Raw genomic sequence first — 12751 nt, 5'->3', positions numbered from 1 at the left:
GGGCTGCACAGTGAGACAGTAAGAAGCCAACATGCCCAATGGCATCAGGGGGCTTGAGACCTCATCTTAAAAACTCCACAGGTAGTTTTCCAAAGGACATATTCATATCTTCCTCTGTTGTCCTTCTTCAGGAGGCAAAAACTCAGGCAAAGACTACAGATCCAAACTTCTGGCCTCTCTCAAGTGTTTTGCATTAACTGTTCCACAGTACAAACACAATCAACTTGGTATGTTTGAATGTTTCATTTTGTTTTTTCAAAAATGTTTTAATTAAAACAAAATAATCAGCCATGCTAAGCACATTGTTGTTTTTTAAAGGCCACTTTAAAAATGACGACAGTACCATGGAAATAAAATTGAACTGTTTAGTAAAGTGATAGAAATTTGTTTTCTTCTTTTTTTTCCCCCTGGCTGATTTTCTGTGTCTCAGGCTGGTGCCACCTGCTGCCTGGGCTTTCCTCTGAGAAACAGATCTCTCAACCGTTTGCTCCAAGCAACATCTGCATGGTTGAACAAACCATGGGCCAGTTCCAAGGCAGACACTACTTCAGTGTATGTAGTGCACACTGAACCATACTGAATTTTTTTAAGACATTTTAAAAACTATTATTAAAGATCCAAATATATGTGCATGAACTTCCCCTCATGTATCTTTAAAAAAAATTATGATAAAATATACATAAAACTCACCATTTTAACCATTTTCCCTATATGTCTCTTAAAAACAGTTAATAGTAAAATGTGAAGGGTTCATTTAGTCACCAAAACCAAGTCTCCTTTTCACCCTTCCAGACCACTGAGCCCTGGAAAGAATCAATACATAGGAACTTAAAGCCCGACTTGGCAAAGTACACCTCGGGCCCAATCTGGCCCACTCCCTGATTTTGTACAGCCCCTGAGCTAGCATTGGTCTTTAAAATTTTATTTATTTATTTATTTATTTATTTTTTGATTTTATTTATTTATTTGACAGAGAGAAATCACAAGTAGGCAGAGAGGCAGGCAGAGAGAGAGAGAGGAGGAAGCAGGCTCCCTGCTGAGCAGAGAGCCCGATATGGGACTCGATCCCAGGACCCTGAGATCATGACCTGAGCCAAAGGCAGCAGCTTAACCACTGAGCCACCCAGGCGCCCGGTTTTTAAAATTTTAAATGACTGAAAACAATCAAAAGAATAATATTTTGTGACCTAGGAAAATTTTATGAAATTTTAAAATTTCAGTGTCCATAAAGTTTTATTAGAACATAGTCACGCCCATTCATTTATATTTGTCTCTGGCTGCTTTCGCCCTACAAAGTCAGAGTGGAATAACTACAACAGAGACAGTACAGAGCCTACAAAGCCGAAATTATTTACTGTCTGGCCCTTTACAAAAAATGTCTGCAACACCTGACCTAGAGCCTCACGCCAGGACCCCAAATTCTAAACTAAAGATGTTATAGTGCCCATCACCAAAAATCCCTAATCTGCATATTGTGAAGGTATTTAAAGCAATTTATTTTATCTTCATCATTTATTGCTGCTGCTTTGACAATGCTAAATAGTGATATTATCAATAATATCTATATTAAGTATGCCAACTTGCTATTTTTGAGGGAGCCTAAATGGAACTTCTTTTTTTTTTTAATTTTTTAAAAGATTTTATTTATTTATTTGACAGACAGAGTAGACACAAGTAGGCAGAGAGGAAGGTGGTGGCGGGGAAGCAGGCTCTCCGCTGAGCAGAGAGCCCAATGCGGAGCTCAATCCCAAGACCCTGGGATCATGACCTGAGCTGAAGACAGAGGCTTTAACCCACTGAGCCACCCAGGCGTCCCTGGAACCTCTTTTTTGCTTTCAGATTTATAAAAGGTCTCATTGCATATCTCAAACATTTAAACAGATTTGTCTAGAGACTAAAACAAATTTTCATAAAAACATCAGAGTTCTCTGGTTATCAGGTCAGTTTTGACAGTTTTGTGTTTCTTAAAATACTTAGAGCATAAAAATAATGGGTCGACATTAAAGTACAAAAGCATGTCCGTCCACTTTACTCCTGTCAGCCCCTGTGTTGCATTCAGGTAAACCGTTAATGATATCTCTAAGAGGATCAGTGCTCTATACAGTAATGAAGCTCTCACTGTTCACCGAACTCATGGGTTTCATGGCAAGACATACTACTGGCGAAGAGGATGAACACTAGATGAGGGTTTAGAGGAGAATGAGTATCAAAAAAGGTGTTCATAGCAAATCTAACCTGAATCGAGAAGCTCTGTAGATGCACACCTGACAGCCCCCTAATGTAGAGAAACACCCAAGCAGGGAGCTTGGCTCAGGAGCAAAACTCAAATAGCACAATTCTACCCAACCTTCCCTGCTCTTTCTACCTCTAGGCTCTCCCCTCCAGGACAGTAAATTCCAGATGGGAGCCCATCAGCCCTACGGCCCTGGCTGCCTTCCTCCTTGAAAAGGAGTCTAGATTCCACCTCGGTCTTCCTCCTTATCAGCTGTGAAGAAAGGGAGAGAATCTCAAAGGAAGAATGGAGAGGAGAAGGGAGATCATTTGGGGTCAGTTATACACTGTAATTAGAACTAGCATTGATGGGGAATGAGCTAACTGTTTTTATAAAGTCAGCATTCAAAAATGCAAACCACCAGTAATTTAAATATTACAAAATTGTGCAGAATACAAGTATTGAAATAAATTTTTCCATCCACAAAATTTTAGAGAAAATTACAGTATCAAAAAATATAAAACGGCAAGTTTGGCATATCCTCAAGGATTTAAAAAACTAGTAGGCAGTCTTGGGATGGGATGTAATGCTTCAGACCATGTGGTATCTCCCTAAAACTACTTCTGGAACTAAAAAGGAAAAGCCAAGGAAAGCCCTGGTGTACCTGGATGGTAGGAAAAATTGCTGGTGAGTCTTACTGAGGCAGGAACTTGGGCCACTTACCACATATCACCTCACAATGGTTATTTATTTGTCCCTACCTCAGACTCCTAAATAAAAGTGTACCAAGGTTTGAGATTCAAACACCTAAGAGCTGCTGCATTTGACCCCTCCTAGCAAAGCAAAGGTGCCTGAGGAGAGGATACCACCTTCTAACAAGCATAAGCAGAGCTGGCGCACTTGACTACTACTTTGCCCTTTCCAGAAGGGGAACCAGTTCATTTCCACCCATACTTCTCTCTCCCCATAGAGGACATTAAATCCTGACCACACAGATGGCAAAGTGGAGCTGAGGGGTTACTAGGTTACAGTTATGTTGACATATCCTGGCTCTCAGAAAGTTTCTCCTTCATTCCTCACATACAGCAAATAGCACAAGTGATCAAACTTCTGTAGCAGTTTTTGCAGAAGTCCCCTTGAAAGCTGCCGATCTCTCAGAAACCACTTCCTGAGTCTAATGTTTACAGGATTGGAGACCCCCTTCTACTGATTTAAAGCCAAGCTTTGCCTTTTATAGGGCCTAACCAGACTGGAAGCTCATAGTATTCTCAGGGCAAATGAGGTGTCTAGCACTTGGTGAACTGTGAAGCACTATAAAAAGTATTATTAAAATATGTTTATTGACTGCCTTCTATATGTGGGTGTTACCTGCAGTATATCATTTTATCTTTACCAACACCAGGCCAAGGGAGTTCTCATTATCCCTCCTTTACAGATGAGGAAACTGAGGCTTAGCTGAGTCATGGCCCAAAAATCACATAGTAAGTGACAACACCCAGTCCTACCTTTTTCACTCATCCAAGCTGGTAAGTAAACAAAACAACAAAGTTTTCTTTCGGCAACAAAATCCTGTCTTTCCAACATCACAGTCTGCGACTTTGGGTGGAGAACCCTCAGCCGGTTTTCCTACTCCGGCAAACCACCGGTAATGAACCCTTCCCGTCCCTTTCACGAACGCCCAATTCTCAACACCCAAACAACCTGCAGACAAATGTAACTGGGCCAGACAACGCCCTCGTGCCTGCTCTTCAACTTGGAAAAAAGTTCTGCTGCAAAGAAGGGTGTGTATGGAAGCTAAGCAAAGTCCCAGCTTCCATCCTAGTCCTGGGCTCCACCTCGGGAAAACCTGGCCTTGGCCTTGACCTGGGGAGTGGGTGACCCTGTTTAAAGGGTGGGATTACCTGGGAAATGGGGCTCTGCATTCCGCCTTCGGGATAAGCACCCTAAGATCTGTAGGGGAGGTTTTAAACCATCACCCCTTCCTTCCTCTCTCCAAGCTAGGCCCGCACCTGAGTTTTGGGAGGTTCAAAACGGCCCCGGAGGTAAAGACGAGGAGTCCGGGCTGGGTACAGCGGGTAGTCCCGCGACCCGGACCTGCCTCGTGCAGGGCAGGCTAGTCAACTCCACTCATCACGAGGCAGAAATTGCAAGCAGGCGCAGCCGGGAAGCGGGCAGAGAGGCTGGGCGCCCGCTGCGCTCGCCTCCGCACCCGCTCCTGAGCCCGGGGGCGCGGGGGCGTCGCCGCCGGGCTTGCGGAAGGGATCCTGGCCTGGGAGAGTCGCTGAGGGGCTTGGGGAGGGGGTGTAGCGTCTCAGGACGGGGTGCGTTGCTGAGAGACAGGACAGGATCCCGGGAGGTGCTGGGGCAGAGGAGGCATCCCGGCCCAGGGAGTGTCGCTGAGGAACTTGAGCAGGGGGTCCGGGGTCTTGGGTCCTGAGGTGGAGGAGACGTCCCAGTCCAGGAGACATCGGGGAGAAGCTTGGCTAAGGGATCCCTGGAGTAGGTCCTGAGGCAAAGAGGGCGCCCGGGGGGCGTCACTGAGGGCTGGGAATGGGGGTGGGGGAAGCCCCAAGTTCTGAGGAGGGGGACTGCCTCGGCCGGGGGGTGTCGCTGAGGGGCTGGGAGAAAGAGTCCCGGGAAATAGGAGCTAGGGGGTTGGGCCCCCCACAGCCGGCTGGCCCGCGCTGCCCTCGGGCGAGCTCGGCGCAGGGCGGGCGCGGGGGCTCGCTCACTCACCGGGTCCCGGGCCGAGGCTGGGGCTGGGCGCGGGCCGGGCTGCCAGGGTGAGCGCGGCGGCGGAGAGCAGGGCGAGGCGGGCGGCGGGCGGCGCCATGGGCCGTCAGTGCGGGGCCCCGGGGCGCGGCCCGGGGGAGAGGGGGCAGCGCGGGGAGCCGGGGGCGGCCATGGGAGCGGGACGCGGGGCTCGGGAGTGGCCCCGCCCCGGCCGCCCGGCCGCCCCGCCCCGGCCCGCCCTCCTTAGCTTTGCCACCGCCCCGGCAGTGCGGGGCCCGCCCGACTCCGCCCGCTAGCCCCCGAGGGGCGGAGCCGACTGCGCAAGCCCTCCCCTCCCGGTGCGCGCGCCGCGCCTGCCACTCACGCTCCAGACTCCGCCCACATCCCCTTCCTCACCTGGGCCCGCCCCCATGGGGCTCGTTATTGGTCCGAACGACAGGGCGGGGCCAGCAGGTGATGGTTGGGGTCCGGCGCTCCGCCTCAGAGTTCCCCCGCAGAGCTTTGGCTATGTTGGAGCCGGACGGGCGCCCCAATGACTCTTGCTCCACCTTCACTCAGGTCGTGACCCACAAGGCGGGCTCAGCCACAGTGGTAATAATCAAAACAACAGTTTGCAAACTGTTTTACCCTGCTTTGATCAACGTAGCAGTTTTTAAAAAAGGGCGCTCTGGAATCAGAATGTCTGGGTTCAGTCACCTGTAAGACCTTGAGCAGGTCTAAGAAAAAATAGCTCTCTTACCTCAGTTTCTTCATCTGTTAATTGGGAGCGTTAATAGCATACTCCCAAAACTATTGTACTAAATGAGGCAATGCATGAAAACTTCTACACGGGCACAGTAGGAGCTTAGCAAATGTTGAGTTCCTTCCACCATCCCAGTTCTGGCACCCACAAAGGCCGCATACTGAACCCTGGTTCCGAATCCTGTCGCACATCCTTTGTCAACTGGGGCAAGTTTCCTGCTCTGTCGGAGCCTCAGTCATCTGCAAAGTGGGAATTAATACAAGGCCGTCACGATTAGATGAGATAGAAGAATGTAAAGCGCCCAACACAGAGCCCGAGGTGGCCCGGGCGGGCCCCCATGTGGCAGGTCTTTTGCCCCCACCCCCAAGGTCTTCCCTGGCTGCACTCTGGGTCTGTCCCGGGCCTTCCTCCTCCCCCGCACTCCCCCAGGCAGAGGAGATTTTCCTTCTGCTCCCGCCTAAAGCGCCGCGGTGACGCCCCTCGGGGCAGGTCTGGGCGGCGCGCCCGCCGCTTTCAAGTCCCTGGTCCCGGGCTTGCAAGTACCGGCCTGTGCCCGGCGTGGCGGCGGGAGCTTCTACCCTCGTGTGCTGACTCGCCGCGCCCAGAGCGGGGCTGGGGCGGTCCCCCCTCCCCCACGGCAGGCTCCGGGGCCCGCCTTCGGTAAGCCGGCCCTTGCGCCCCCTTGCCCACTACCAAGGTCTGCCTCTGCACATCCTGCTCCCCAGCTGTTTCCAGAGCCGGGTCCCAAAGGTGCAGATACCTCCCACGAGGCCTCCCAATGTTGGTCCCTCTCCACCCACACGACCCAGAGCCGCGGCAAGAAGAGTCTTGTTCTCTCATTGTTTTCAGCCTTTCCCGAGTTCAGGGATCCTCTGGGCTCCTTATTGGTTCAAGAGGACACCCCTCACCCAGTGCCCACCCCCCCAATCCTCCACATCTCACCCGGTGTCTCCAACTTATCCTCTCTCCACCATCCAGGACCCCTCCCATCTCCAAAACCAGCTTCTTCCAGTAGGACCCATGAACTCCTCACCTGTAATATGGGTCCTTGAACATGGAGGCAGCAGGAGCACCTTGAAGGAGAATGAAATGAGAACAGCCGGTGAAACCATCAGCCCAAAGCAGACACTCAATAAAGGCGAAACTTCCTCCATTCAACAAATATTCAGTGAGGAATATATCCAGAGCACCAACAAGACAAGCTGGTCCTTTCCTTCTAGAAATAATGTGAATTTCAGAGAGCAAAAAGTTCTACAGAGACAAGAAATGGTGTTCGCAGAGAATGGTCTGTGAACTGTTTTAAAATAGAGTGCAGGGAAACATTTTTGCAAAGCAGGACACAGCTCTCTACAATTTACAAGGTCCTTTGGCATCTCATCCTGGTTTCTGAGGAGGAGATAGGAAGGCGCAGACAAGAGGTTCAAAATGGTTTATGTGGCCAAGTCTGGGGATTTGGGCCTCATGATAGTAGCCTCAGCCTGTTGGGCTCAGCTGCAGGAAATCATTCCTGCTGAGTGGGTGCCAGCCCCTCCCTTGGGTTGGTTCTCTCCGCCTTGTGTACAACCAGAATGGGCTATGTAGTTCGCAGGGCCCGGTGAGAAGCGAAGCTGTGGGGCCCCTTGGTCAAAATTATTAAGAATTTCAAGGTGGCTATGAGAGAGCATTAAACCAAGTGTGGGGCCCTTCTAACTTTGGGGACACTACACAGGTGACGCACCCCATGAAGCTGGCTTGTACAACAGAACTCAGAGTGTGCAAGCCCCTGCCCTCACTGGCTGCTATGAGAAACATCCCTCTAGAGCCTTCCCTAGGCCTCCCTCCCCTCTCTTCTAGCTTAAAGCCTAGCACAGGTGATGGAAACAGTGCACAGAGGCTAAAAATACAGCCCAGCGGGTCTAGGTCAGGGCACTTAACAGCTCAAGGTCTTTTGCTCAGTTACATGGTCCCGGCCCCTGGCAAGAAGAAGCCTAAGATACTCATTTCAATACTTCACATGCCTCAGTCGCTTAGTGGATTTATTTCATGGAAAGAGTGAGGACATTGACTGCAGTCCCTGGGCCTCCAGGAAAATGTTGGTGTCTGTCTGTTTGCCTGCTTGTGCTCTGCAGTCGAGCCCTTCAATTCCTCTGAGGACAGCAGGAATTGCCAAGAAGCTGGGAGAGCTCAGTGGATGGAGTTGAGGGGCTCCTGGAATCTTGAAACTCCAGTTGGAATACTTTGTGCTCAGAAGGCACGATGTTGTGGAGAGAGTCCTAGATAAGGAGCCTGATTCTAATAACAACAAGAGCAAACATTTACAAGGACTTTCCTAAACTCTAGGCAGGGTAGGGTGCTTGTCATCACACTTCACACGATGTTCCCAGTGGCGCTGTGAGAGAGGCACCCTCACTACCCCCCTCAGACAGAGAGGTTGAATGGCTTGCCCAAACGTGGCCCAGTGGTGGAGCTGGGCTTTGAACCCAGGCAGCTGGACTCCAGGACTAGATTCCTACCTTAGGTGGAATGCCGCCTACCTAGGTGGAATTACACCTTAGGTGGAAAACACCTACCTCAGGTAGGTGAATTGCCTGCCTGTCCTTCTGGGGTTCTGGCAACAAATACTTACCGACTGGTCCAGGGGCACAATTAGGGTGAGGCAAGTGAGACATTCATGTCAAGCATACGACTTTAGGCCCAAAAAACTCGGTAATCAAGATAAAGAAATAAATTTTATTTATTTATTTATTAAAATTTATTTATTTATTTATTTGTTTGTTTATTTGACAGACAGAGATCACAAGCAGGCAGAGAAGCAGGCAGAGAGAGAGGGGAAGCAGCCTCCCTGCTGAGCTGAGAGCCCGATGCGATGCGATGCGATGCGATGCGGGGCTCCATGGATCGTGACCTGAGCCTGACCTGAGCCGAAGGCAGAGGCTTAACCCACTGAGCCACCCAGGCACCCCAGGAAATAAATATTATTTAAATAAGTTGTAAAAATATATTAAACATATTTCATAAACATTATTTCAATGCAATGGCTTTTTTTTTTCTTTTTTGACAGGGAGCAAGGCAGAGAGAGAGAGAACACAAGCAGGGGGAGGGGCAGAGGGAGAGGGGGAAGCAGGCTTCCCGCTGAGCAGGGAGCTGGATTTGGAGCTCAATCCCAGCACCCTGGGATCATGACCGGAGTGGAAGGCACAGGCTTAAACGATGGAGCCATCCAGATGCCCCTCAGTGTAATAGCTTTAAGAAGATAAAGGAATGTCCCCCAAAATTCACACTGCATGAAGTATCAAAATTTTAAATGAAAAGAGGATCTCCAAAAAAAAAAAAAAAGAAGAAAGAAAGAAAGAAAGAAAAAAGAAAAGAAAAGAGGATCTCCAGCCTCCGGCTCAGCTCAACAGTGTACTGTTACCAATCCTGTTCGGATTTCTGAGTCCAAAAGCTACTGAAGGGAGACTCAGGAGAAGTAGTGGTTTGACTTGTTCTGATGGGGACAAGAGGAACGAAGCCATCTGGCTTTGAACGTAATGTATTAGAGGTGTCTATGGGGCATCCAGGTGGCCCCATCTGAAAACTGAGTCTGGGGTGGGGAAGGGATGTTGGTGTGGGCCGGGCACCCTTATTTTGCATACTTGGCCCATGATAGGTCCGCGTCCAGCACATGTGGTTTAAATCACTGGTCCTCTGAGTTTGCATCATGGTTCAGGAATCTTCTCAAATTCTCTCATCCAAAGTTTTCCTCTTCTTTCCTAAACCTTCTACATCGCAAACCTCAGATATGTTCCTATCTGGGCGTGGCAGTTTGCTGCTTGGGTGTTAAAATGAAAACATCTTCCGAGGAAATTAAAAACAACTATATGCCACTAGATTTGGGGGCGGGGCATGAAGGGGGAAGAATGATTATGAATTGGCTCAGTTTCCTTTTTATCAACGGACCTTCCAGAAAGAGGATGGGAGCAAAGAGGAATCAAAGAGAAGAAAGGTAGTAGTCAAGGAAAGAAAGAAAGAAGAAAGATTATAGGAGCTAAAAATATGGTGAGGAGAGCTTGGCCAAGCATCAAAGAAGGGCAGATGTGGTGGTTTAGATATGTCAGGAAGTACGGCTCCAAGGGATTGTTGGAAAATAAAGGCTATTTAGACTGAGCTCAGCAGAATAAAAAGGCTCATTGGAGAATCCAATGGTGGAATAGGCCTTTCCACTACACAGAAGCTCTACGGCATCATCCCCAGGTGCTCTGGACCAGGTGTTCACAGCAACGGTGGGAACTCTTGCCATAGTTTCAGGACCTTGGACCAAGTAGAGTCTTTCCATCTTGACTTTGTAATTCTGAACAGTCCAAGACCAGTCACTTTCCTTAGTCTACCCTCAGATACTCTCTTTCCTTGCCATCTCAGAAAGCGCGAGATATTCCGGGCAACTCCCATGACCACGGGGAAATTTGGCTCTTGTAAATAGAGCAGTTCTGTGAGATCGAGGAAACTGACAAATGTTTAGGGGAGGTGGATCCTGGGAAAAGAAATGTCATGCTCCCCGAGTCAGACCGGAATCATTCCCTGCTTTAAGAGTCTCCTTGCTTGGCCTCATGAAAGACCCGAGACAAAGCTCATACCAAGTGTTGAGTTACATCACTCAGACTGTGGGCAATAAGGGTTCAAGAAAGGGTCAGATGATTGAATGGGCCACAATAATAATCATATTAATAAGAACATTATTTATTGAGTGCTTCCTCTGTGCCGGGAGCCATACCAAGTGCCTCCCATGCTCTGTCCTATTTTGTCCTCACAGATCCTGGGGAAGGCTCTGTTACTATCCCCATTTCACAGATGAGGAGAGTAAGGTCAGATACTTGAATTCACTTGCCCATTGAGAGATGGATCTGGGATGTCACCTCGGGCTGATCAACTTGTGCACCCCAAGAAGGTCTCACGTCAAGGATAGGACTAGAACTGGACCCATGGATGGTATGGGGATGGGCTGACCCAATAACAGGCAAAGCATCAGATAGCTCTGAGTAGCTCTCAACCTTGGTTGAGACCGGCCTTTGTTGGTTTACTGGCTTTGGGATCTGGGGCATGGTTCATGAGCAGCTTGTGCCTCAGTTTCTTCATCTGTAAAGCAGGGTTTGGCAAGAGTGCCCAAACTCATGACTGTTGGTGGTATTTCATGAGATGATGCTTGGGAAGTGCCTGGGACAGTGCCTGGCCTATGGCAAACATCGATAAATACAAATTTTACCAATGTAGGAGGAATAATAGCACAAGCCATGTTATCCTTGGGTTAGTTCCAAGGAGCATGAGGGTTACCTATTGGGTGTGAGTTACCCTGCAGGGAGAGGAGGCAGATTTTGACTGAAGTTAGAGGGTGAACTGTAGCCAGAAGAGGGAGAGGCGGCACGTTCCTCCGAGTCTGAGCGGGGTCACCTGGCCAGGCATTGAGTAAAGGCCTAGGAAAGTAAATACAACAGATGAGTATCTGGAAAGAGGAGGTGTGAAAGGGGAAGGCCAACCTTGAGAAGGGGAAGGAGAGAAGAGAAACCAAAGAGCTACTCCCAGAATTCCTTTCTTGCCTTACAGTTCCCTTCTGTCCCTGCTCCTGCAGAGCCAAGGCAGACAGTGGCCCGAGAGCCTGGTGCCACCTCTCTGGGATTCACCAGCTTTGAAAGGAGGCTTGCCTGCCCCGTCTCCAGACATTAACAAAGTCTTCCCAGAGGCAAACCCTTTTCCAACACCCTGCTCTAAAATCGACCCACCTCTCAGGAGGTGAGGCCCGGGCTCCCCACTGAATGGGCCCCATTGTCCTCCCGAGTGTCTGTGGGTCCAGATGCCTTTGGCCTGGAGGTGGTTCCACCGTGGCCTGCTGTGCGGTCGGCCTGCAGACTTTGATTCACTCCTGGGACAACACTCAGAAAAAAATCAAACAGGCAGCACATACGATTCCAGGAGCTCCTGCCAGACTCATACTCTGTTTTTCCATCCCTTCCCTCTCCTCCCCCCTCAGGAGGGAGCCTCCTTTGGCATTTTGTGTCTAAAAACTCAAAACCACCAACAGGACCAAAGCCCCTGATAAGGAGCGAGGCATTGCCCAAGAAGTGTCTTTGTTCCTGTTTCAAGTCCTTGACACTGCTAACAGCTCTAATTACTGAATTTGCCATGGGATGTAAAATAAAACCACATTCCAGAAACCATGTAGTTCTCCCGGAGAGAGACATGGAGGGAGAGGTGCCCAGGGTGACAGGAACGTGTTCTTTCATTTCTGGTCCTTAACCTTGGCAGCTCTTCTGAGAATGTAACAGTACCTTCTTTATGTGCACGGAGAAGGCCACTTTTGCACATGTAAGGATCTATCTCACTACCTGTATCCACAAATACAGTCTTGGTCTTTGACTCCCCCTGAGTGCAAAGCAATGCTTCTTAAGAATGTTAGGACCTTCCTAATTCACCCAAGCCCTTCTGGGGGGGAATGAGCGCTTCACCAGCTCCTGAGGCTGGAAGCCCCACAAAATAGAACTTCTTCCAGCCTAATTTAACTATAAAATATGATGATGTAACACCCACCCACCCCCACATCACAAACCAAAGTGACATCACAAATACTAGAGACCATGGTTCAAAACTGCCTCCCTGTGAGCCAAAAATCTAAACAAACTGCAATTTGCTTATACATGACTGAGGCAGAGAAAGACAGGTGACTAGAAATATTAAAAAGAAAAAAAAAAAAAGGCAAAACAACAGCAACAACCAAAAAAAAGCAAAAGAGAAAAAGGGAAAAGAAAATACATATTTCTTCCCCCTACTAAGCTAGCTAAAATAAAATTTAAGGCTACCGAGATATGGTAAGGTAATTTTATTTTTTTTATAGATGACATTTCTTAGAAGGCCAGGTCTCTTTAAGGGTGTGATTCTAATTCTGTCCAAATTGTTCTCTTGTTCTCGGCTGCTCCCAGGAAACGGAGGTCCATATCACTTAGTTGGACTTTTGCCTTTAAGGATCCTAGTATTTCCCCGTGGAGCAGCCTTTCTTGGCTCAAGGTGGTCTGGTTAGGAAGTGTGTTCGGGGCTTGGCAGAACTTTTACGTGGTGTC

The 12751-nt window shown here is 49.0% G+C and overlaps 1 protein-coding gene across 2 annotated transcripts in view; it reads right to left on the bottom strand.

Annotated features, from left to right (window-relative positions):
• KREMEN1 (kringle containing transmembrane protein 1) overlaps positions 1 to 5137 on the bottom strand; it is a 67343-nt gene extending 62206 nt beyond the window's left edge. Inside the window, exon 1 of one of the 2 annotated variants that reach the window (XM_059408742.1) lies at positions 4949 to 5137. In XM_059408742.1, the coding sequence (XP_059264725.1) occupies positions 4949 to 5045 (97 nt within the window). In that variant the 5' untranslated portion in view covers positions 5046 to 5137. The remainder of the gene's footprint in view (positions 1 to 4948) is intronic. The other variant, XM_059408743.1, reaches the window with a different exon arrangement.
• Between the last annotated feature and the right edge of the window lie 7614 nt (positions 5138 to 12751).

The sequence above is a fragment of the Mustela nigripes genome, chromosome 8 (assembly GCF_022355385.1).
Source record: "Mustela nigripes isolate SB6536 chromosome 8, MUSNIG.SB6536, whole genome shotgun sequence".
NCBI lineage: Eukaryota > Metazoa > Chordata > Mammalia > Carnivora > Mustelidae > Mustela > Mustela nigripes.
Note: the sequence above shows the minus strand (reverse complement) of the source record. Positions and strands in the feature narration are given on the sequence as shown.